At 40.1% G+C, this 26421-nt stretch overlaps 2 protein-coding genes across 3 annotated transcripts in view; both read right to left on the bottom strand.

Moving 5' to 3' along the window:
• LOC306890538 (L-fucose kinase-like) overlaps positions 1–5993 on the bottom strand; it is a 20693-nt gene extending 14700 nt beyond the window's left edge. Inside the window, exons 1-7 of one of the 2 annotated variants that reach the window (XM_079450334.1) lie at positions 5854–5993; positions 4577–4720; positions 4346–4465; positions 3871–4058; positions 3697–3796; positions 3367–3590; positions 1891–2966 (exon numbers count right to left, since the gene is read on the bottom strand). In XM_079450334.1, the coding sequence (XP_079306460.1) occupies positions 2880–2966; positions 3367–3590; positions 3697–3796; positions 3871–4058; positions 4346–4465; positions 4577–4720; positions 5854–5863 (873 nt within the window). In that variant the 5' untranslated portion in view covers positions 5864–5993 and the 3' untranslated portion in view covers positions 1891–2879. Of the gene's footprint in view, positions 1–1890; positions 2967–3366; positions 3591–3696; positions 3797–3870; positions 4059–4345; positions 4466–4576; positions 4721–5853 lie in introns of those variants that run through there. The other variant, XM_079450333.1, reaches the window with a different exon arrangement.
• Positions 5868–26095, bottom strand: LOC306890535 (uncharacterized protein). Its single transcript, XM_079450329.1, has 10 exons — positions 26025–26095; positions 24705–25403; positions 22790–23485; positions 14556–15254; positions 12663–13361; positions 8613–9257; positions 8065–8235; positions 7707–7877; positions 7404–7559; positions 5868–7256 (listed from the first exon to the last, which is right to left on the bottom strand). The coding sequence occupies exons 1-10, from the start codon at positions 26029–26031 to the stop codon at positions 7006–7008; spliced, it is 4194 nt and encodes a 1397-aa protein (XP_079306455.1). The 5' UTR covers positions 26032–26095; the 3' UTR covers positions 5868–7005.
• Positions 26096–26421: the final 326 nt, after the last annotated feature.

Consider the following 26421-nt stretch of genomic DNA (forward strand, 5'->3'; position numbering starts at 1 on the left):
ATACCGTCCAGGGACTGCTAACCGTAACGCTGACGTCCTATCGAGACTTCCAGGGGAACGACAAGAGGTCATGATCCGGCAGGTGGGAGCAGAGTCCACTGAAGGGGAGGATTCTACAGAGCAACCCATGTGGTACACAAGACAACATGAAGACCCTGACTTAAGTCAGCTGCTCTCCTGGAAACAGCAGGGCCAACCCCCTCCTGTAGAAAAACAGGGTGTACTGAGTGTGGGACTCCAGCAGTTCTTGCGCGAGTGGGACCAGATTGAAGTAGGCCAGGATGCCCTGCGGAGAGTGATTAGAACCGAGGGGCATATGGGTGAATCCTCTAGCCAGATCCTGGTTCCCAGTGCCCACACGAAAACTTTGTGGCAGGAATACCATGTAGAAGGTGGCCATCCTAGTGCTGAGAGAACACTCTCCCTGCTGAAGAAGCGCTTCTTCTGGTATGGGATGAGACGGGACTCGACTGAGTGGGCTGCTGATTGTCCCAGGTGTCTAGTGTACAAAGCAGGCCCTGAGGTAAGAGCCCCCTTGGTGCCCATAGAGACTTCATATCCATTTCAGATGGTGGGCATTGACTTTTTGTCATTGGGTCGTCCAGGAGACTCGTATCCTTATATTCTGGTAATGACCGATTTGTTCTCGAAATATGCCCTTGCAGTGCCCACCAGAGATCAGACCGCCGCCACCACTGCCAAGGCAGTATGGAAGAACCTGTTCCAGGTGTATGGGAGCCCGGAGCACATTCTCTCGGATCGTGGAGCGGCCTTTACCTCAGATCTATTTAATCAGCTCTGTCTCTTGTATGGATGTCGGCTGAAGCGTACCACGGCATACCACCCACAGGGTAACGGAGCCTGTGAGAGATTTAACCAGACACTCCTGAAGCTGCTGGGAACCTTAACAGATGAGGCACAGTCCCAGTGGCCATCGAGACTACCGGCCCTCCTTCAGGCGTACAACAATACCCCACACGGCACCACTGGTCTCACTCCTTACTATGTGGTGTTTGGAAGACATGCAAGGCTCCCAATAGATTGGATCCATGAGGCTGGGCCTGTGACCAAGCGACAGACCCTCAACGGATGGGTCCAGTCTCACCACCAGGTACTTAACCAGGCACGCAAAGTAGTCCAACAACATACTTGGCAGAGGCAACAAAGTGATAAGACCCGTCGGGATAAGAGAGCCAAGGCATTGGACCTCCTAGTTGGAGAGCGTGTCCTCCTCCGGCACTTCCGTCGACGAGCCTACGGAAAGCTGGCGCCTCGATGGCGGCCGACACCCTTTGTGGTTGTGTCCCAACTGCGCCCAGGCCGACCCGTATACTTGATTCGTCCCGAAGGTGAGGAAGGTCCTATTCGTACTGCTCATAGGAATAATTTGCGAGGGTGTCCAGTGTCTTTTTCACTGCCGCCGGCCAATGAACGGGCACAATCCACCCAGGAGGAAGAAATATTCCGGCCGCAGGGGGGTGGCAACAACCTAGGATACAGACCCCTGGTATTCTGGAGCACTCGGCCCCCACCAGTACTTGAGGCAACTGTGCCGGACCCTCCACCACACTTGGAACCACCCCAACTAGAGGAGATTGAGGTCACCAGCGGCGACCCTGACTCTCCGGTGAGACCCAGTGCAGCCCCACAGGTGCAAGACGATCAAACAGAGATGGAATATCCACCACCGGAAGCCCCTGCAGAAGAATCCTTGGGGCTACGTCGCTCCCAGCGATCGACACAGGGCACCCGGCCATTAAGGTACCAAGCGGTGACATAGTCGGGACGACTTATGTTAAAGTGAGGGGGTAGCTGTCAGATGGGGAAATGTAAAGTGGGTTGAGGGATAGTATGGCTCCTGGGTAACTTGGGGTGTTTAGTTTTGATTGCAGTGAATCTCGCGTGCAGTGTTGTGTGTAAAGATATTGAGCACGTGTGATGAGTGTTTATAATGGTCACGTGTGTTTATGGACATTGTATTGTCGGAAGCCTACTGTGGGTGTGGTATGTAATGGACTACTACAGGTGACCCCCATTGACTGAATAGCTGCCACGCCTCTGATTATCATGATCATAGACTTATAGCTCTATAAAAGGTGACTGAAACTTACCATGGGTGCGCGGACCGGACCGGACCCTTATTCACGGCACGACCGATTGAAGATTCGAGTGAAACCCCGCACGCAAGTATCCTTAGAAAGGGACGTTTTCTTATCCTCTCATTATCCATTGCTAATGGTCTAGCACTCGGCTGTAGCCTCTGCCTTTTGAGGACGTTTTGCTGGTTTTCTCTTTATCTAGAGGACGGAAAGCCGCCAAGCCACGCCGGAGTCCGGTCGCCTGCCAGACGGCGAGAGAGATCGTTGGAGGTGAAGACGTTACTTCCGGGAACCCCGTTCTGACACGCCTGCATTCGGCCACGCCCTCCGGGAAATCCCTGTGCCTCGTGAACGCCACGCCCCCGGCCTGAATTGACTCAAACGGCCAACTTCAAGGACACTTCAGATAGCTGTGTTTTATCGTTTGAGAAGATATTTATTACATTGTAAAATTTGTTGTATTTATGCATGGTGGGAAAACTTGTTCTAGCTTTTATTGAGAGAATTACTAAATTAATAAATTGTTTTTAGTTTTTCTAAACTTGTCTGTTTGGCTCCTGTTCCTGGGATTCCATTAGATTATAGAGGGGTGCTTCTGACAATTGTACAGTAATACATATATACACATATTTAAACATCTTTATGGAATTACAAATGTTAAAAAAGATGCAAGAATCAAAGTCATTTAAAGTTTGTGATTTACAGAAGATAAGGCAGTGACTCAGACTCATGTTGTCTGCTGATCTTGTGTGTTTATGGATCATATTTGAGTTGCTGATGTCAGTCAGGATGTTCAGAGCTCTTCTGAATGATGGTGATCCCATCCATATCTAACTCCACTGAATGAACACTGAATAGACCAATGCTCTGAGATAACAAAACAGGACCAACAACGATACATTAAATACATTACATTTCTCTAAAGCTGATGCTCCACACTCACTTCAATTTTAGATCAAATGAATGGAAAGCCCTATTATAATCTCGTTTGAGAAGTAATGTTATATGATTTAGTATGGACAGATTTTTGTAATTTCTAGTTTTTTTAATGGAATAAATACAAATGTATATTCTGCTTTGTTTGCCTGTAAAGTAATGTGCATTTATTTGTGATAAAAAGTAGTTCCATTAATATTCTGGAGAAACAGACATTTTCTGTACACTTAACCAAATAAGCTTACTTCAATATCACATATTTCAGATTTACCTGCACTTAATCATCACACTATCTTGTCCTGGAGACTTTATACCTGCTTCGCTCACTCACCTCTATGTTGCTGAGTACTTCTTTCACTCTTTCCTTCTGTTGAGGTTCATGTGTGAGCAAGAAGAGAAATCCTCCTCCTCCTGCTCCTGCAAGACTCTGTCCTAAGATCAGAGGTTGAAGTTCATTCATCATCATCCTCACAGCTGCTGGTTCACAGCCCGGAGCCATCAGCTTCTTCTGCTGCCAGTATCTGTCCATACAGACCCCCAATGTGGAGAGAGACCCTGATACAAACACAGATGATGACTGAATGAGTACTTAGATCCTGACATAACCTTCTTTTAGGGATGTCCTCATTTGTATAGATTTAAAAGAGATGTGGACTCTGACCTTGTCTGCAGGCTTCAGCACACTCTTCTGCATTAGTCACCAGCTGTTCTGCGTTCTGCACAATGGAGGGTAATCGAGCGTACCAGCTGCGCACCACATCCTGCATACACAATAACCTTATTAATAATCAACATAATGAAAGTGTAAATGAAGGATCAGTCGCTCACCTCATACCTGCAGAAGATTCCGTGCTAAACGCGTCTTTCCGGTGTAAACCAGAAGAAGATGCTGCTGCAGGACAGACAGAAAGTCTTGAGAGAGAGAGAGCTGTTCTACTTCAACTCTCAGAGGCAACCGAGCTGCAGATCGAGCGACCTTCACTCCTCCAAATAAACCGCCAACCTGATCTTGCCATCCACCACCTACATCACAGAACAGAAAGACTTTTCCAACAACTTCTATTGGTTAAAGGGGTCATGTGGGGTTAATACGAGTTTTTCTGTGTCTTTGTTGTATTATAAGTTGCCCATGCATGTATTAGACACAGAAAAAACACAAAAATTGCATGCATTCTATCTAAAGCGAATGCTCACCCAGACCTGCCTGAAACGTCTCGTGTAACCATACCCCCACAAATATGTGTCATATCATATGTGGTCAAACTAACGTTTAAACCTTGAGGTAACCAACATCACATGCTCAAATATACCAGTGGTAAGTATTTGCTCCAGATAAAGCTCATCATGAATGAGAGATATTGTGTCGTAGCTCCGTCCCGTACATCTGTATACTGCAGCAAGAGCTGCTCCTGCCAAGATGCTACTGGTCCCTACAAACACACAAATTCAAACACAGATCATTGAAAATTATATCCAATAATGCAGCTCTGGGTTTGCACTAAGCGGGAACGGATGGGCAACTTGTGATGTTATTCACTCACCGAGACCAGATCCATGTGGCAGTGTAGACCAGCTGCGCAGCTCCAGTCCTCCACCCCAGCGCTGTAACAGCTGATCTTTCAGTGAGAGAGGAGACGACACACACACCACATCACTGCACACACACACTGCTTTCAGCAGAGCACCTACAACACAAACATGGGATTATGGATAAACAACAACTCTTGTACTCATGCATTTAATTCCTAAACAACACATCATCTCACCTGGAGCATGTGGTTGGCAATAGTCTTCCAGGTCTGGAAGAACCTGACAGAGTGTTTCTGTGGTAATACTGCAGTCTGGTTCTCCGCTGGTACTGACCAACAGCAGATGAGGTTCTCATCTCGTGCTCCAATCAGCCGTTTGCCATCCACCTTGATGGCCACATTGACCACCAATTGGCCTGTTGAAAAGTGATGGTCTCCATCCCTCCTGGGCTGGTGCTTTTCTCCTGTCTAGAAATCGGGCACATAGTCTTAATGCTAAAACTTGACTCACAGGGGCCCAGGTCAGGGAGCAGACAGAATGGCATAACCAACAGTCTGCTTGTCGTCTCACGTCGCAGAATGCACATAATGGACAACATGCGATCATCCTTTCTCCCAAACATCATAAAATAAAGACTGTGTCTGTCCCCCTGGTTATCGAACATAAAATAATGCGTAAACCTCTGAAAGGTAATTTAATTAACGTTAAACTAATTAAACATGAACAAAATACAGATTATCAACTGTTTCGACTCGGATTGCAAAATATTACATCTCTCTCTAATAAACCAATTTTTGTTAATGATATGATAACAGATCATAAAATAGACTTGCTCTGACAGAAACATGGCTAAAGCCAGATGATTGTATTACTTTAAATGAGTCTGTCCCCCAACATTATTATTAAAAACATGAGATGTTTTAAAACATACTGTATTTAATGTTTACGCATTTATAAGTAGCCTCAACGCATGATAATGCAGTTTTTATTGTGCTTAATGTCTAGCTATTTTATCTGGCATATTGAAATTTCACAATTCAGTTCCACTCTTTAGTTGTTACTTTCAAATGGCGAAACACAAAACAAGGACGCAAACATGCTGAGCCGCTTTTATCTGCTGCACTGTTTGCATTAGGTTGTGAACATGCCGATTGAAACCAAAAATTCAAAAGTATCAATGTACGTGTCGTTCAAGCATGTACAATTTTACAGTATAAAGCCAAAACTTATCTTTTCACATATTCGTTTGCATTACCAGATGACTTCAGATTAAAATAAAAATGCTTACCAAAGTTCATTTCACTTGTCTTGAGTAATTTTAGTAGTCTACTTTAGTCCAGTTACACAAAACCAGGGCGAAAATAGAACAAGCTGCTTCATATTTGCCTAAAGTCCATTTGCAAAAGTTTGTGAATAACATGTGACAGAAGAGCGAAAATCAAGATAATAATGAATGTAACAATAAAACGTGACATTTCTAATGAAGAGTTCCAAAGTTTAACAATCATTTAGTTTATCACTATATATAAAGTTAAAGTCCAGTAATAAAGTTAATACACAAGGAATAAATGCAAGAGAGTGAAAGAAAGCCACTTGGTAAACATTAACATCTCGGTTACGTATTTAACCTCCGTTCATTCACCTTTTGTCATGAGCATTAAAGACACAACGTCTCGTTCCATCCATCAGGGAACAGAGGTTACATACGTAAGAGAGACGATGTGTCGTCAGAATGGAGTTCCTATGAAAATGCCATGGCGCTGTGCCGCGTCACAATTTGACACAACAAGATTTGTAATTGTTTAAACAATGCATGTCAGTAAAATATACACATACTGTACATGTATCTACATACATACATAAAAAAGTGCTTATCATGTTATGACGTTAAGTAATAAAAGAACACAGGTGAAATTTTAATGTAGTGAAGACAGTTCATTATCTGTTATATAGTCGAAAGTTTAAAAAAACACCTTGCAAGCAAACAATACAATGAATGCAAAAGAGTAAAGCAAAGCCTTTCATCAACTACTTTAGTTAGGAATGTGGATATTCTTTATAAGCATAATAAAAGTGAGTATCAAGTGTTAAAAATATTTAGAAATTTTTAAAATATATAATCAATATATTCTTGATCATTATGGCTGAATTGAACAATTTCTTGAAGAATTTCTGATTGAGATTAGTACATAAAAATATTTGTCATCGGTTTACATCGGTGTAAATGACTTCGATCACAAACTGTATTCCCTGTTCTGTGTAACTGTGGTTTAGTGATGTTAGATACATGTATCAGTTCAACTATTATTGGAAAGAAAGGCAGTAGATTGAATTTATTAAATAGATGGAAATTTAATCACAGAATCTGTGTTGAGTCAGATACAAATGATTTCATTCATTGGTTTTCTTTAGGACAAATAACATCACATCTTTTTTCTTCTCATTTATTCTGTTTGCCTCTAAATATTTGTAAGATCCTGAATGTTTTCTTTGTTGTTTTGATTTGTGAATGTTCCACAGACTGAGGAGTGAAGGATTCAGATCCATCTACAAAATTGTTAGGTAAATCTTTCGAGTCCCTGGAGCGTGATGATGCAGAAACTGAGCTTTTGTCTGCACCTGATGGAGATCTGAATGAACCAAATGCGAAACTTTCCAGAGAGACTGTGTCAAACATCTCATCTTCACTCCCTGAAAACAATGAAGATATTTACTAAATGTTTTTATGCACCTGAATAGTATACAGCAGTTACACTGCAAGACTGTGACATTGTGACAAAATTACAATAAATAATCTTTGGGGCACTGTAGTCAAATAGTTCAAATAAAGATACGTACTCAATGGTTGTTGTAATTCCTTGTAGTATGATCCATCAGCAAAAAAGAAATGGCTGTCTATAGAGTGTGAAGATGAGCTTTTGTCTGCACCTGATAGAGATCTGAATGATCCATAACGTCTACGAGAGACTGTGTCAAACATCTCATCTTCACTCCCTGAAAACAATGAAGATATTTATGAAATGTTTTTATGCACCTGAATAGTATACAGCAGTTACACTGCAATAATGTGACATTGTGACAAAATTACAATAAATAATCTTTGGGGCACTGTAGTCAAATAGTTCAAATAAAGATACGTACTCAATGGTTGTTGTAATTTCTTGTTGCATGATCCATCAGCAAATGAGACGGGTCTGTCTAAAGAGCGTGAAGATGCAGAAACTGAGCTTTTGTCTGCACCTGATCGAGATCTGAATGAACCATAAGCAGAAGTTCTAGGAGAGACTGTGTCAGACATCTCTTCTTCAGTCCCTGAAAACAATGAAGATAGTCACTAAATGTTTTTATGCACCTGAATAGTATACAGCAGTTACACTGCAAGACTGTGACACATTTTTCTTACATTGCAATAAATAATTAAAATGTGAAAATGCAGTTTAAATATTTAAATTCTTTTTTGGGGACACTATAGTCAAATAGTTCAAATTAAGAAACGTACTCAATGGTTGGTGTAACTTCTTGTTGTATGATCCATCAGCAAATGAGACGGGTCTGTCAATAGAGTGTGATGATCCAAAAACTGAGCTTTTGTCTGCACCTGATCGAGATCTGAATGAACCATAAGCAGAAGTTCTAGGAGAGACTGTGTCAGACATCCCATCTTCACTCACTGAAAACAATGAAAAAAAGATTGAATCTAAAAGATTTGGTAAAAGTAATTGACCTGCTGTCCATAATAAAAAAACTAAGATTAAAACATTTAATATAGTCGAAGACATAGAATTGGAATTGAAAATTTAAAACATCAGAACATGTTAACAACATTTGAATAGATGAGATGAACAAACTGAAAGTTTTATCTTAACCTTTCTATAAATTTCAAAATATTTTAGACTTTTAGGCCACGTTTTGTCAAACTAATAAGTTTGTGTGCAACATTTTCTACAGGCGTATAATGTTATAAGATACTGACATATATTTTTAATACTGTAATAGAGACACTGAAAGAAAAAAGAACATTTCACTATATATTTATGATTCACTCACGCATCTGTGATTCTGCTTTCTTGTCCTCTGCTCTTCTTTTCTCCTCCACCTTCTGTAAAACTTCAAAATGGCAGCCGTTGTTTTGTGTCACGGTCTCTTCTATCTTCTCCAGCAGATGTTTGATCTGAGTGTCATAACTACTGTTCTTATTGTTGAGAACATGATATCTGTTCCCACATTTCTCCACCAGCCACTGGAGATCCTCTCCTTCTCTCTCAATGTGTTGCTCTATAGATGTGTCTCCTAGAAAGTCTCCATATGTGAAGAGCACTATAGTGTGACTCCAGACTCTCTCACCGAGAAGATCCACAAAACCCTGAAATACTTTTCTCTCGTCCTCTTTGAACATAATGTCTGCACGTATAACCAGTAGAACAACATGAGGTCCTGGAGGACACAGAGACACACTGAGTAAAATCTCTTGTTTCAGTAACTCAGGGCTCTGATCTACAGGTATAGTCCTCCACCATCCTGGAGCTTCTATGACAGTGATGTGTCTGTCTGCTACTTGTCTCTGTCTCTTCACACACTGAGCAGTTGTCTTCAGGTCAAACTCTTCTCTGTTCAGGATGATGTTTCCAGCTGAACTCTTTCCTGTAAATTTATCCCCCATTAACACAATCCTCAACTCTGAGAGCTTCTCACCTGTAACAAAAACACAAAACATGTGAAATATGAATAACCATAAACTTTACAGTGGAGATTAGCATACGCTTGAACAGACAGTACATGTACAACAAGGTAAAACATCAATGTTTATAAAAGCATAATTTTAACAAAATTTAAACATCATCTTGACTAATACATTTAATATTTGTAAAAAAAAATCTGATTTGTTATTGTTTATGGATATTTGGGTGTTTTACATTACACTGTATTTTGTAAACTATTACTGTTATGTATTACTGTGTTTCTGGTGGTGTTTTGTATTTGTCTATGGCATTGTGCACCATCTCTGAGTATTAGAGAGTTTAAAAGAAACGCAACTTGTGATGATCTTTGATTTATTATATGATCGTCTATTTTACCCGTTGTATTACAGGGCTTGACTGTACATTACATTGTGAAAAAAGGCAGATTTTAGTGTGTCTATGCAGATATATTTACATTATATTAGTTAATGAAATAAACATTTACCGTATAAGAATAATAAAATACACAATAATTGAAATGCCATTTCTGTTGTGGAACCGAAGGAGAACCCAATTGCAGGCAGCGAAACGGGGATGAAGGGGTTAACAAGGACTTTAATAATATAAAACAGAAAACAAAAACCCACGAGGGGGTATCAAGACAGTACACAATAACTAACACCATAAACTGAAAACTAAACACTCAACTATAAAGACTAAACAAACACACACAAAGACTAGCATAAACTTCAAAGATTCTGACACGCCAAGGCTTAGGACAGGGTAACAAGTACAACGAACCAGCACAAGACAATAAACACAAGGATATTTTAAAGGGAGACAGACAAAGGATAATTAACAAGGGCCAGGTGCGGGTACTGAAACACTCAGGGAAGGTTAACGAGGAAACGAGATGGCGGGAAACACTGACGAGACACGAGAAAGCACATGGCTTTCTCACACAAAACCTAAGGCTATGCCATGACTCCGCTGCAAGACCAAGAATAAACATGACATGATAGCGGAATCATGACATAAGCCCCCCCTTAAATGAACACCTCCAGGTGTTCATCAAGGGGTAGACTGACAAGACAGGGCAGACTGTGACAACGACAAGACAAGGCAAAACATGGAAAACAAGATTAAGGGCAGACAAGCAAAAATTACAAAGGGGTTGGGGTGACATAATAAAAATAACAAACAAGGGAGGGGGGGAGGGGGAACAACAGAGTTCATGGGGGGAACAAAAGAGTCCATGGGAGGAAGTCCAAAGGGTGTGGGACATGGGGGAACAGTCTTTGTCCCTGGCGCTCGGAAGCGCGGAGTCCCGGGGGACTTAGGGGACACCCTGGAGGGCGGCGCTCGAGAGCGTGAAGTCCCAGGGGCTCTAGGAGTCCCCGGCTGAGGAACAGGGCTTGACGCCGGCTGGAAGGCCGGCTGAGCCACCGGTTGAGACGCCGGCTGGAAGGCCGGCAGGGCAGGACTTGACGCCGGCTGGAAGGCCGGCAGGGCAGGACTTGACGCCGGCTGGAAGGCCGGCTGGGCAGGACTTGACGCCGGCTGGAAGGCCGTCTGGGCAGGACTTGACGCCGGCTGGAAGGCCGGCTGGGCAGGACTTGGGACCACCGGACTCGGGACCACCGGACTCGGGACCACCGGACTCGGGACCACCGGACTCGGGACCACCGGACTTGACGTCTGGGCAGGATTGGACTGGGCACTGTACACGGGCTGCAGCGCCATCTGGGCTTGCTTCCGTGCCCTCATCCTTTGCCTCTTCCTTCTCAATCGGGCCACCCGTCCGGTGGTTGGCTGAAGGAAGGAGACGAAGGGCAGGTCTGGCTCCGGATTGGAGGCCTCCGAAGAGGACCCCCAGGATTCACGCCTTCCCCGTTTGCCACCCAGGCTGACTACGGGTGGGGAGGCTGAAGGTGGTGGAGCAGAGGGTGTGGGGATGCCCAGAACCCCGACCTGCAGGACGCGACCCGAGGAGTCAGCGGACATCGTCCCCGAATCTCCCCCTACCCACTCGCTCCGGATGCAGCCAGGCGGAACATGAGCAGCGGAGCTCGAGCCGGGCGGAGCCGAGTCCCCCGGGGCGGCGACAGTCAGGACGCAATCCTCCGGGACGCTAGCCAATGGGGCGGGTACCCCGACTGGCACTCTGGCCTCGTCCCGGTTGATCACGAACCTGACCATATCGTCGAATCCCAGGGGCTTAAGCATCCTCTTCTCCGATGGCGTGAGACGGTTGGTGAGGCAGCCATCAAAGATCACCTTTAATTCTGCATCACCGAACTCCGTATCCCTCGCCACCGAAGAAAATGCCCTGGCGAACTCCCGCGTCCCATGATCCCCCTGACGGAACCCAAACAGCAAGTGGGCAAGGCGAGATCGCAGGAACGATGCTGAGCTGTCCATGTTGGCTGCCTGCTGGGTTCGGTTCTGGCTGGTTCGTTCTGTTGTGGAACCGAAGGAGAACCCAATTGCAGGCAGCGAAACGGGGATGAAGGGGTTAACAAGGACTTTAATAATATAAAACAGAAAACAAAAACCCACGAGGGGGTATCAAGACAGTACACAATAACTAACACCATAAACTGAAAACTAAACACTCAACTGGAACTCAACTATAAAGACTAAACAAACACACACAAAGACTAGCATAAACTTCAAAGATTCTGACACGACAAGGCTTAGGACAGGGTAACAAGTACAACGAACCAGCACAAGACAATGAACACGAGGATGTTTTAAAGGGAGACAGACAAAGGATAATTAACAAGGGCCAGGTGCGGGTACTGAAACACTCAGGGAAGGTTAACGAGGAAACGAGATGGCGGGAAACACTGACGAGACACGAGAAAGCACATGGCTTTCTCACACAAAACCTAAGGCTATGCCATGACTCCGCTGCAAGACCAAGAATAAACATGACATGATAGCGGAATCATGACAATTTCAACAAACCTAAAGCTTTGTCACCATTTTCTTTAGTCTTAAAAAGGTTTTACGTGTTTAATGGCTTTTATTCAGAATTATTCTGCCAAACACAGCTGTCAGTTTTAATATTAAATTCCAGTGAATATTCTTATACCCTTACAACTCATGACAACACTGCATTTGTATATGAGCAGCAAAAATATTCTTCAATCAACCAGTAATAAACTTGAGACCTACTGTACCTGTGATCTATTGAGATACAACTAAAAACACATCATCATTAAACCCAGTTATTACACGGCTCTCTGGAAAACTGTATTATGATCAGATTTAAAATATTCCAGTAGAACTGAATAGAGTCTGTAATAACAGACATGATGAAGTCTAACATCACGACTGTAAGTGTGAGATTGTTTTCATGTTCAGTCCACTGAATGTTCTCAGTGTTTAGATCAGTACTGTGATGTTTACTCACTCATCTGTGATCTGATCATCTCTCTCTGTTTCTTCATCCTCTTCATTCGTTCTTCTGCTCTCTCTTCTTCTTCTCTTCTTCTCTCCTCCAGCTCCTGTAAAATCTTTCTGTCTATTTCAAAATGGCAGCCGTTGTTTTGTGTCACGGTCTCTTCTATCTTCTCCATTAGATGTTTGTTCTGAGTGTCATCACTTCTGTTCTTATTGTTGAGAACATGATATCTGTTCCCACATTTCTCCACCAGCCACTGGAGATCCTCTCCTTCACTCTCAATGTGTTGCTCTATAGATGTGTCTCCTAGAAGGTCTCCATGAGTGAAGAGCACTATAGTGTGACTCCAGACTCTCTCACCCAGAAGATCCACATAACCCTGAAATACTTTTCTCTCGTCCTCTTTGAATATAATGTCTGTACGTATAACCAGAAGAACAACATGAGGTCCTGGATGACACAGAGACACACTGAAAGAAATCTCTTGTTTCAGTAACTCAGAGCTCTCATCTACAGGTATAGTAATCCACCATCCTGGAGCTTCTATGACAGTGATGTGTCTGTCTGCTACTTGTCTCTGTCTCTTCACACACTGAGCAGTTCTCTTCAGGTCAAACTCTTCTCTGTTCAGGATGATGTTTCCTGCTGAACTCTTCCCTGTACATTTATCCCCCATCAACACAATCCTCAACTCTGAGAGCTTCTCACCTGTAACAAACACACAAAACACTCTTGAATATTAAAGGTATAAAGTGCCGTATATTTTACTGTGGAATGAAATGTAAGATTTTACAAAATGACACATGTACTTTTAACATACTATAAACATAATTAAAAAATGTTTTACTTTAAACATGTAAGTTACATTCAAATTTACAGTGAAAAACACATTTGCCATCCTTAAAAATTATGTTTCTTGTATTTTTTATCAGTTATACATATTATGGTGTTTAATATTACATGTTGCGTTACTCTGATGGTGTTCGTGTTTGTACGTATGACATTGTGCATCAGCTCTAAAGATCACTTCATAAGATGTAAACAATGTTCCAGAAACACTTGCGGTTTCTTAGTTTATTTATTATTATTATTATTATTTTATAAATCTTACATTCATAAATAACTGTTAAAAATATTTGGTTATAAGTGATCTGTTGGTTGAGTTTTGTTCAAACGCTGTGTAGTGTTAAACAACTTGAACAGGAAGTTCTTCTGGACCAGTGTTGTTAATGTTATCCAAAGTGGTCTATATTAGTATTTGGAAAGGTCTATAGAAAGGCCATCCGACTGAACTTTGATTCATTATGAGACTGTCCGTTCTACCATCTGTATTATAGTGGTTATCTGTAGATTAAGGTTAAAAGCAGAATCATGTATGACAAGGCTGCTATATTAACATTATATCAGTAAATTAAATATACAATTTAAAGCGATAACATAAACAGTCATTAAAATGCCACTGTTGAAATGTCAAAAAATTCCTTAGTTTTACATTTTGTTTTTCATTTTTACGTCTTTCTTTCAGAATTATTCAGACAAACACTACAGTCAGTTAATCGAAAGGTTGAAATTTGTTATCGTCAATAACAATTGTGTATTCTTAGATGGAAGAAACTGTATATTAAGCAGGAAAATATTCAGTCAACCTTCAGGGGGTAAGACACTTCAATCCCATGTTGGGTTCCCAACTCTGTGTTTATTTGATAAAAAACAGCTGATTGTACATGAAAATAATATCACACACAATTCACCTGTTATACTCTGTACCAGCAGAGCTGTGATTCAACCGTAACTGACAGACATGATGAAGTCTAACAGCACGACTGTAAGTGTGAGATTGTTTTCATGTTCAGTCCACTGAATGTTCTCAGTGTTTAGATCAGTGATGTGATGTTTACTCACTCATCTGTGATCTGATCATCTCTCTCTGTGTCTTCATCCTCTTCATTCGTTCTTCTGCTCTCTCTTCTTCTTCTCTTCTTCTCTTCACCAGCTCCTGTAAAATCTTTCTGTCTATTTCAAAATGGCAGCCGTTGTTTTGTGTCACGGTCTCTTCTATCTTCTCCAGCAGATGTTTGATCTGAGTGTCATCACTTCTGTTCTTAATGTGGAGAACATGATATCTGTTCCCACATTTCTCCACCAGCCACTGGTGATCCTCTCCTTCTCTCTCAATGTGTTGCTCTATAGATGTGTCTCCTAGAAGGTCTCCACGAGTGAAGAGCACTATAGTGTGACTCCAGACTCTCTCACCGAGAAGATCCACATAACCCTGAAATACTTTTCTCTCGTCCTCTTTGAATATATGGTCTGCACGTATAACCAGTAGAACAACATGAGGTCCTGGAGGACACAGAGACACACTGAGTAAAATCTCTTGTTTCAGTAACTCAGAGCTCTGATCTACAGGTTCATCAATCCACCATCCTGGAGCTTCTATGACAGTGATGTGTCTGTCTGCTACTTGTCTCTGTCTCTTCACACACTGAGCAGTTGTCTTCAGGTCAAACTCTTCTCTGTTCAGGATGATGTTTCCTGCTGAACTCTTCCCAGCTCTTTTATATCCCATCAACACAATCCTCAACTCTGAGAGCTTCTCACCTGTAACAAACACACAAAACACACTTGAATGTTAAAGGTATGAAGTGCCGTATATTTATCTGTGGAAATTAATGTAAGATTTTCTACAATGACACATGTACATTTAACTTTACTATAAACATAATTGTATCAAAATTGTACTTTAAGCATATAAGTCACATTCAAATTTATAGTGAATATATCCAAAACTATATTGCACTAAAAAAATTAATGTCTGTCAATCTGTTCTAAATAAATGTAATAAAACCTTAAAGTAACAATGATATTAAATTATTTAGGCAATAATAAAGCAGTAATAAACACAACACAGTCTTGGGGTTTGATGTAAACATTAAATTTAAACTACAAGGAACATCATCATCTTATCACATTACTCATATCAACTCAAATAAAGAAGCTTTTCATACACTGTTACAAATTAAGATGCTTATAAGGTTCTTCACAGCAATGCCATAGAAGAACCATTCAGTCAAAGGTTATTTAAAGAATCACCTCTTTCTTATCTTTGTATAATCTGAAGAACCTTTTTAGCCACAAATAACCTTTTATAAAACCTAAAGGTTCTTCGGATGTTAAAGGTTATTTTTGGCATCGTGAAGCACTTTTGTATTTAAGAGTGCATACGACAGAAAATCTAAAAGAAATAAATCCTGTTCCTACATCTGAAATGTCAAAGACAAATCCGTGGTAGAACTGAATAAGATGAACATGTCACTATTAAACTCAGTTATGAAACAATCATTGATACAGTATTTATGGTTCATATTTAAACAGGATTTATTTACAGAAAAGCAAAGCTGTGACCTGAAGCTAATACTTGTGTCACCGCAGCACTCACACAGATCATTACAGTGAGAAAGCAAATCATTTCACTTCTGTGTTTCATCAAAGTTTTGAGTTTTGTCAAGTTTTAATCTTTGCTTGTATTATGAGTAAAACAGTTTTAGAAATATTGCTTACTTGACATGTTTCCCAGGAGAAGTTTCAGAGTAAACTCAGCTCCAGAGTCTCTAGCTTTTACTTTCAGTTGTTCAGTTACATAAAACAAGGAAGCATATCTACATTACAGGTGCGCAGAAGGGAGTGTCTGAACGTAATAGAAAAACTACTAGTGTGTTAAAAGTAACACGACAGACAATAAGAAAACAATTCAAATTGCATAAGAAAATAAAAAAGTAATGTGATTCATTCATGATCATATTTGATATTTAAAGTTCTTTAGGATACAAAAAGCAGAAGCCCTAGAAATAATGTCACAGTCATGTCTGCCCCTGTCTGCTTGCCGATGTTTCCATTGGCTGTTTCCCCCAGGACTACGTTTCCCATGATTCTCCACGCTCCCCCACTCGTCTCCAATCACACACACCTTCCAGCGATCTCCAGCATCCTCCCCACAACTATCTCTTTTCTCCCAACTGTTGTCATGTCTTGCCATTATTTATGCATTCTCCTGTTTTTCAACGTTTTTTGATCTGTGGCTCACCTGACAGATAGATGAATGCTTAATCAAGTCAAATAAAGCTTTAACTTTCTGTTCTTCATTGACATTAAACAAGAATGTGATGATTGTAATGTTTACAGGATTTAGTCAGGGTGTTTATATTATTAAAGAAAATTGAAATATTATGTTCAAACAAATATAGATTACAATTTCAATTATGTAGTTACAAATAATAACACATGTTTAGCTGATAGCAATGAAATAAAAGTTACGTGAGTGTCTGGGCCCAAACTCTAAGCAATCCGTGGACAAGGAGAATGCTTGTAGGTCCACAACCCTCTTGATGGAATCGAGCACCACTAGAAGAGCCGTCTTCATCGAGAGATGAGAAATGGGCCGAAAGGGGGCCTGCCAGGACCACATCGAGGTCCCAAGAGGGTACGGAGCGCGGACGAGGCTGATTCAGCCTTCTCTTGCCCCTTAGGAACCTAGCGATCAGGTCGTGTTGCCCCAGAGATTGCTCTCAAGTCTCTCTTGCAGGAAGGACAACATGATCCCGATCGAAAAACTATGCGGGTCTTCTCTCTGAGGACGAGAAGAGGCGCCACGTAAAAGCGTACAGCTGCCTCGTGGCAGGTGACTCAACCACCACTGGGGGTAGGCCACTCAGAATCTCTCCGTTCCGTCCAAGAGCCAGCGATTGAGAGGCTGGGGTCAGGCCCAACGGTGGTCTCGATCTCCCTGGGCTCATCCTCTCAGGAACACTTCTGCTTCCGTGGTGGTTGGTGACGGGATGGTGCTCTCCTCTTCGATGCTTCTACCGGGGGGCGCCGGTGTTGAAGAGGGGCGGGGCTGCTGGGAAGCAGACGCCACACGTGACCTCTACGGCCGGAATGCTTGATATCAAAAATCGAGAATTGCTGGGAGGAGTCCTCGAGTGTATCACCAAACAGCCCATCCTTGAATTTTGTAGGCCTAATGTGCAATAACTCTAAAGTATGTTAAAAAGTATATTTTGAGGACATATTTCATCTATGCATATACAATCAAACGAATTATACTGATGGAAAAATACTCGTTTTAAAAGTATTATTTAATTTAGAGGAATTTTCTACAGACTTGATTTTTCAAAAACAATTTTTGCTATGAGAATAACATTTATGTTAAAATGCTGTACTGGGGTCCACTGCCACCTTTGTTCAGTGATCAAGGAGAAATCCTTTGTTCTTTTCATTCATAAATATTCCAGATGAAGAAGAGTGTACAGACACATTTACATTTATTCATTTGGCAGACGCTTTTATCCAAAGCGACTTACAAGTAGTTTTTTTACAGTGACACATTACTCCAGAGCAATCAGGGGTAAAGGTGCCTTGCTCAAGGGCACTTCAGTCATAACCTGCTGGCACTGAGTTTTGAACCTGCAACCTTCTGATCACAAGCCCGACTCTCTAACCCCCAGGCCACAACTGACCATTTTAATTTTTTAATGGTTCACAATAGTGGAGACAATATTATCTGTTATAATATAAAGTCAAAAGTTCTAAGAAAAACAATACAATGAATGCAAAAGAGTAAAGCAAAGCCTATCATCAGTTAGGAATGTGGATATTCTTTCAAAACATAATAAAAGTGAGTGTCAAGTGTTATAAATATTTATAAATATGAAAAATATATGACCAATATATTCTTGATCATTGTGGCTGAACTGAACAATTTCTTGAAGAATTGAGATTAGTACATACAAAAATTTGTCATTATTATATTTACATGATAAAACAGGACATGTAATGCCAGTTACTGTTGCAAAATATAAAAAATGTCATCAGTGTAAATGACCTTGATCACAAACTGTATTTCCTGCTCTGTGTAACTGTGGTTTAGTGATGTTAGATACATGTATCAGTTCAACTATTATTGGAAAGTTAGAAGTTTTATTTGAATATATTGAATAGATGGAAAATTAATCACAGAATTTGTGTTGAGTCAGATACAAATGATTTCATTCATTGGTTTTCTTTAGGACAAATAACATTACATCTTTTTTCTTCTCATTTATTCGGTTTGCCTCTTAATAATTTTAAGATCGTGGATGTTTTCTTTGTTGTTTTGATTTGTAAATGTTCCACAGACTGAGGAGTGAAGGATTCAGATCCATCTACAAAATTGGTTGGTAAATCTTTCGAGTCCCTGGAGTGTGATGATGTCTGATCGAGACCTGATGGAGATCTGAATGAACTAGAAGTAGAACTTCCCAGAGAGACTGTATCAGACATCTCATCTTCACTCCCTGGAAACAATGAAGATATTTACTAAATGTTTTATGCACCTGAATAGTATACAGCAGTAACACTGCAAGACTGTGACACATTTTTCTTTTTAAAGTTTAAATATTTTAATTCTTTTTTGAGGGCACTGTAGTCAAATAGTTCAAATAAAGATACGTACTCAATGGTTGTTGTAATTTCTTGTTGTATGATCCATCAGCAAATAAGATAGGAAGGTCTTTAGAGTGTGATGATGCAAAAACTGAGCTTTTGTTTGCACCTGATGGAGATCTGAATGATCCATAACCAGAACTTCCTAGAGAGACTGAATCAGACATCTCATCTTCCATCCCTGGAAACAATAAACAAGAAAAGAATAAACCCTGTCAGTCTCCTTTTGAGAGCCAACAATTTAAAACTTTTATCAATGTCAGACTACAATATGATTCCAGTGAGATCTTGGGTTAAGGCCACCACACCTTTTACTACATAAGACTTTGGTTTTATGCATCCTGAATAGTATAGGAGCTGTCACGCTGGAAGAAAGTGTTTGAATGACGAGATGTGTACTGCAGACAAATGCTTTTTACCATTTACCAAAAAAGAACAAACACACAAGCAAAACAAAGAAACTTGTGATATTTTTTAAAAACTTTTGTTATCTTTGAAATTCATATACAGTATTTAGAAAATTGTTTAAGTTTTAAAATTCATTTTTGGGGCACTGTAGTCAAATAGTTCAAATAAAGATACGTACCCAATGGTTGTTGTAATTTCTTGTTGCATGATCCACCAGCAAATGAGATAGGTCTGTCTTTAGAGTGTGATGATGCAAAAACTGAGCTTTTGTCTGCACCTGATGGAGATCTGAATGAACCAGAACCAGAACTTCCCAGAGAGACTGAATCAAACATCTCATCTTCACTCCCTGAAAACAATGATAAAAAGATTGTATCTAAAGTATTTGATAATAGAGAACAAGAGAACATGTTTAATACCTGGAAAAACAACCATTTCCTGGTTCATTACTCATAAAAAAACGAAACATAAGGCCGTTCTAATGTGGAAAAAGTTATTGACCTGCTGTCCAACATAAGAAAACAGAAGACTTCAACATCTAATATAATCAAAGTCGAAGACATAGAAGTAAAATTGCTGCTGGCGGTTTGTTTGTATCACTGCACTTGCACTTTCACTTGTTTTAATATTAGTTTATTTTATTCGTAGTATACACTGTTACATATCAATGTCGTTGCTAACTCATCCTGATATCTCAATAACCCTGTCCTGGTTATTCGATTGAAGTTACCAAAATTGATAGTTAACTCAGGGACATTAGCCTAGCATTAGCTTGCTAGCGGGCTTTCTGTTTACACTGTTAAATACAATCTTGCCTTCTAGTTGTCTTGTGTGCTAACTGTTTCTCTTTTAAGTGTATATACTAAGATTCATCGAGCTAGTTGAAATTACTCTTCAAACCTGGTAAGTTATGGCTTCTCATCTTATTATTGTTACTTGCACCTCATGTGCAACTACGGCGTAGTCGCAGGTCAAAACATCACGCAACCGTTCCGATTACAGTCTCGAAACCCGACTGAGAAACCTGCTGAAAGTCCCTAGTTATTGATGATTCTATTTGTTCAGAACGTTAACATAGAGGCATCAGCCACCATAGTTAAATGTTTACCGGGAGCCAGAGCGCCTGACATCAAGGTAAATTTAAATGTGCTGGTTAAGGCTAATTATAAAAATTCATTAAGATTGTTATTCACGTCGACACAAATGATGTTGGACTCCGTCAATCGGAGATCACAAAAGATAATATTAAAGAGGTGTGTGAGCTCGCAAGCACGATGTCAGACACTGTAGGCCTAATATTCTCTGGCCCCCTCCCTGCTCTGTCACGGATCGTGGAAGGGAAGAACCCAGGTGCAGGCAGACACGGGGATGAAGGGGTTAACAAAAGACTTTAATAAATAATAAAACAGAAAACAAACACCCACGAGGGGGTAAAAGACAGTACACAATAACGAACACTACAAACTGAAGACTAACACTCGACAGGACTAGCAAATACAAACACTAAGACTTGAGACGGCTTCAGGTACACGGTAACAAGACTGGCATATGAGTACATCCCAGGAAACACGTACCACATACAATGAACGAGCACAGGACAATGAACACGAGGATGTTTTATAGGGAGACAGACAAAGGATAATTAACAATGGGCAGGTGTGGGTAATGAGACACAGGAGGAAAGCAATACTAGGAACGAGAGGGGCGGGGCCAATGACGAGACTGGAGAGAACACATATCATGTCCTGATTGAACATATGTTTCTCTCCACATAAAACACGTGGGTCTGTCATGATTCTGCCCCTAGACCAGAAAACCAAGACAAGATTAGGCAGAATCATGACAGGCTTACCGTGGTGTGGAGATACATAGCAGATTATCATCACTAAATGGCTGGTTGTCTAAGTGGTGCCTGCAGAATTATATAGTTTTTATAAATAACTGGAAGGGTTTTGAGGGCAGACCTGGCCTGTTGAAAAGTGATGGTCTCCACCCCTCTTGGGCTGGTGCTTTTCTCCTGACTAGAAATATGGCACATAGACTTGACTCACTGGGGCCCAGGTCAGGAAGCAGACAGAATGGCATAACCAACGGTCTGCTTGTCGTGTCATTTCGCAGAATACACAAAATGTACAACATGCGATCATCATTTCTCCCAAACATCATAAAATAAAGACTGTGTCTGTCCCCCTGGTTATCGAACATAAAATGATGCGTAAACCTCTCAAAGGTAATTTAATTAACGTTAAACTAATTAAACATGAACAAAATACAGATAATCAACTGTTACGACTCGGATTGCTTAATATTACATCTCTCTCTAATAAACCAATTTTTGTTAATGATATGATAACAGAGCATAAAATAGACTTGCTCTGTCTGACAGAAACATGGCTAAAGCCAGATGATTATATTACTTTAAATGAGTCTGTCCCCCAAGATTATTATTATAAACACAAGCCTCGCCTAAAAGGCAGAAGCGGAGTTGTTGCTGCACTTTACCATAACTCTTTTAGCATTTCCCAGAAGTTTAATCCTAAATACCATTTTTTTGAAGTGATGGTACTTCATGTATCAACACCTAATACTAAGGATAAAACATATTTAAAATGTATATTGGCTATTGTATATAGGCCTCCAGGGCACCACACAGATTTTATTAAAGAATTTGCTGGGTTCTTATAGGAACTAGTACTGGCCACAGACAGAGTCCTTGTTGTTGGAGACTTTAACATTCATGTAGATAACGATACAGATGCTTTAGGAATGGCTTTAAAAGACACTCTTAACTCCATGGGCGTTAGACAACATGTGTCAGGACCCACTCACCTTCGTAATCATACTTTAGATTTAATACTGTCTTACGGTATAAATGTGGACGACGTAAAAATCATTTTTTGGGGGGGATCTCCCCGCCCCATCCAGGAAATCGTGCCGGACGGGCGTGTGGAGTTGGCCCAGAACAGAACCATAACCCCAACACCAAATAGATGCTTACTATTCAATAAAATCTGTTTTCAAACGTAAGTGGTACTGACTGAAGTTTATTTAATTCACACTGCATATAGGAATTTATATATGTCTGATAATTGACCTGTTTTTTGACTTTATATGCTTTGCTTATAGTCAATGTTTTCTTGTACAGCTTTCTATCAGCTATTTATGTTATAACATACAGAGTAACAACTTTCATGTTTAATCCACTGAATGTTCTCAGTGTTTAGATCAGTACTGTGATGTTTACTCACTCATCTGTGATCTGATCATCTCGCTCTGTTTCTTCATCCTCATCATTCGTTCTACTGTCCTCTTTACTTCTCTTCTTCTCTCCTCCAGCTCCTGTAAAATCTTTCTGTCTATTTCAAAATGGCAGCCTTTGTTTTGTGTCACGGTCTCTTCTATCTTCTCCAGCAGATGTTTGATCTGAGTGTCATCACTTCTGTTCTTAATGTGGAGAACATGATATCTGTTCCCACATTTCTCCACCAGCCACTGGAGATCCTCTCCTTCTCTCTCAATGTGTTGCTCTATAGATGTGTCTCCTAGAAAGTCTCCATGAGTGAAGAGCACTATAGTGTGACTCCAGACTCTCTCACCGAGAAGATCCACATAACCCTGAAATACTTTTCTCTCGTCTTCTTTGAATTTAATGTCTGCACGTACAACCAGTAGAACAACATGAGGTCCTGGAGGACACAGAGACACACTGAGTAAAATCTCTTGTTTCAGTAACTCAAAGCTCAGCTCTACAGGAACATTTCTCCACCATCCTGGAGCTTCTATGACAGTGATGTGTCTGTCTGCTACTTGTCTCTGTCTCTTCACACACTGAGCAGTTCTCTTCAGGTCAAACTCTTCTCTGTTCAGGATGATGTTTCTAGCTGAACTCTTCCCAGCTCCTCTATACCCCATCAACACAATCCTCAACTCAGAGAGCTTCTCACCTGTAACAAACACACAAAACACACTTGAATGTTAAAGGTATGAAGTGCCGTATATTTTTCTGTGGAAATAAATGTAAGATTTTACACAATGACACATGTACTTTTATCTATACTATAAACATATTTTACTTTAAACATATAAGTCACATTCAAATTTACAGTGAAAACACATTTGACGTTCTTTAAAATTCTGTTTCTTGTATTTTTTATCAGTTATGTATATTATGATGTTTAATATTACACGTTGTGTTACTTCAGAGTGTGTTGTTACTCTGATGGTGTAGGTGTTTGTATGTATGACATTGTTCATCAGATCTAAAGATCACTTCATAAGATGTAAAAACTGTTCCAGAAACACCTGCGGTTTCAGTTTATTTCCTTTATTTATTATTATTATTATTATAAATCTTACATTCATAAATAACTGTTAAAAATATTTTCCAACATTTTGATTTGGTTTTAAGTGATCTGTTGGTTGAGTTTTGTTCAAACGCATGTGTTGTGTTAAACAACTGAAACAGGAAGTTCTTCTGGACCAGCGTTGTTAATGTTATCCAAAGTGGTCTATATTAATATTTGGAAAGGTCTATAGAAAGGCCATCCGACTGAACTTTGATTCATTATGTAACTGTCCGTTCTACCATCTGTATTATAGTGGTGTTCTGTGGATTAAGGTTAAAAGCAGAATCATATGACAAGGCTGCTATATTAACATTATATCAGTAAATTAAATATACAATTTAAAGCGATAACATAAACAGTCCTTAAAATGCTACTGTCGAAATGTCTAAACATTTCTTAGTTTTACGTTTTGTTTTTAATTTTTACGTCTTTCTTTCAGAATTATTCAGACAAACACTACAGTCAGTTAATCGAAAGGTTGAAATTTGTTATCGTCAATAACAATTGTGTATTCTTAGATGGAAGAAACTGTATATTAAGCAGGAAAATATTCAGTCAACCTTCAGTGTGGTAAGACACTTCAATCCCATGTTGGGTTCCCAACTCTGTGTTTATTTGATAAAAAACAGCTGATTGTACATGAAAATAATATCACACACAATTCACCTGTTATACTCTGTACCAGCAGAGCTGTGATTCAACCGTAACTGACAGACATGATGAAGTCTAACAGCACGACTGTAAGTGTGAGATTGTTTTCATGTTCAGTCCACTAAATGTTCTCAGTGTTTAGATCAGTACTGTGATGTTTACTCACTCATCTGTGATCTGATCATCTCTCTCTGTATCTTCATCCTCATCATTCGTTCTTCTGCTCTCTCTTCTTCTTCTCTTCTTCTCTCCTCCAGCTCCTGTAAAATCTTTCTGTCTATTTCAAAATGGCAGCCGTTGTTTTGTGTCACGGTCTCTTCTATCTTCTCCAGCAGATGTTTGTTCTGAGTGTCATCACTTCTGTTCTTATTGTTGAGAACATGATATCTGTTCCCACATTTCTCCACCAGCCACTGGAGATCCTCTCCTTCACTCTCAATGTGTTGCTCTATAGATGTGTCTCCTAGAAAGTCTCCATGAGTGAAGAGCACTATAGTGTGACTCCAGACTCTCTCACCGAGAAGATCCACATAACACTGAAATACTTTTCTCTCAACCTCTTTGAATATAATGTCTGCACGTACAACCAGTAGAACAACATGAGGTCCTGGAGCACACAGAGACACACTGAGAGAAATCTCTTGTTTCAGTAACTCTGGGCTCTGATCTACAGGTGTTCTCCTCCACCATCCTGGAGCTTCTATGACAGTGATGTGTCTGTCTGCTACTTGTCTCTGTCTCTTCACACACTGAGCAGTTGTCTTCAGGTCAAACTCTTCTCTGTTCAGGATGATGTTTCCTGCTGAACTCTTCCCAGCTCCTCTATATCCCATCAACACAATCCTCAACTCTGAGAGCTTCTCACCTGTAACAAACACACAAAACACACTTATCCAAATTAATGTTCTAAATAAGTGTAAAAAAGCTCTAAGTAATAATAATATTAAATTATTCTGGAAATAACAACAGTCTTGGGGTTTGATGTAAACATTACATTTAAACTCCAAGGAACATCATCATCTTATCACATTACTCATATCAACTCAAATAAAGCTTTTTGTAAACTCTTAAAAATAAAGATGCTTATAAGATTATTCACAGCGATGCCATAGAAGAACCATTCAGTCAAATGTTCTTTAAAGAATCACCTCTTTCTTATCTTTATATAATCTGAAGAACATTTTAAGCCACAAAGAACCTTTTATAAAACCTAAAGGTTCTTCGGATGTTAAAGGTTATTTTTGGCATCGTGAAGCACTTTTGTATTTAAGAGTGTATATGACAGAAAATCTAAAAGAAATAAATCCTGTTCCTACATCTGAAATGTCAAAGACAAATCGTGGTAGAACTGAATAAGATGAACATGTCACTATTAAACTCAGTTATGAAACAATCATTGATACAGTATTTATGGTTCATATTTAAACAGGATTTATTTACAGAAAAGCAAAGCTGTGAAAAATTAGTTTTAAGAAATATTGCTTACTTGACATGTTTCCCAGGAGAAGTTTCAGAGTAAACTCAGCTCCAGAGTCTCTAGTTTTTACTTTCAGTTGTTCAGTTACATAAAACAAGGAAGCATATCTACATTACAGGTGCGCAGAAGGGAGTGTCTAAATATGTTGTCCAGTATTTCCAGTATTTTTGCATTCTCCTGTTTTTCTTCTGAAGTGTTCTGTAATAGATACCTTCATGGTTGCATCTCTGGCGTCTCTGATCTGTGACTCACCTGACAGATAGATGAATGCTTACGCATTCCAAGTTTGATCTCATGTCAAGTCAAATTAGAAGCTTTAACTTTCTGTTCTTCATTGACATTAAACAAGAATGTGATGATTGTTATGTTTACAAGATTTAGTTAGGGTGTATATATTATTAAAGAA

This window comes from Barbatula barbatula, assembly GCF_947034865.1.
Source record: "Barbatula barbatula genome assembly, chromosome: 25".
In the NCBI taxonomy this organism is placed as follows: Eukaryota; Metazoa; Chordata; class Actinopteri; order Cypriniformes; family Nemacheilidae; genus Barbatula; species Barbatula barbatula.

Bases quoted from the DNA above. Each gene is read 5' to 3' on its own strand.
- LOC306890535 (XM_079450329.1), bottom strand. The intron at 13,362-14,555 runs GTGAGTAAACAT...TGTTTGTTACAG, and splicing joins GATGATCAGATCACAGATGA to GTGAGAAGCTCTCAGAGTTG. The intron at 7,257-7,403 runs GTACGTATCTTT...CATTGTTTTCAG, and splicing joins GGAATTACAACAACCATTGA to GGAGTGAAGATGAGATGTTT.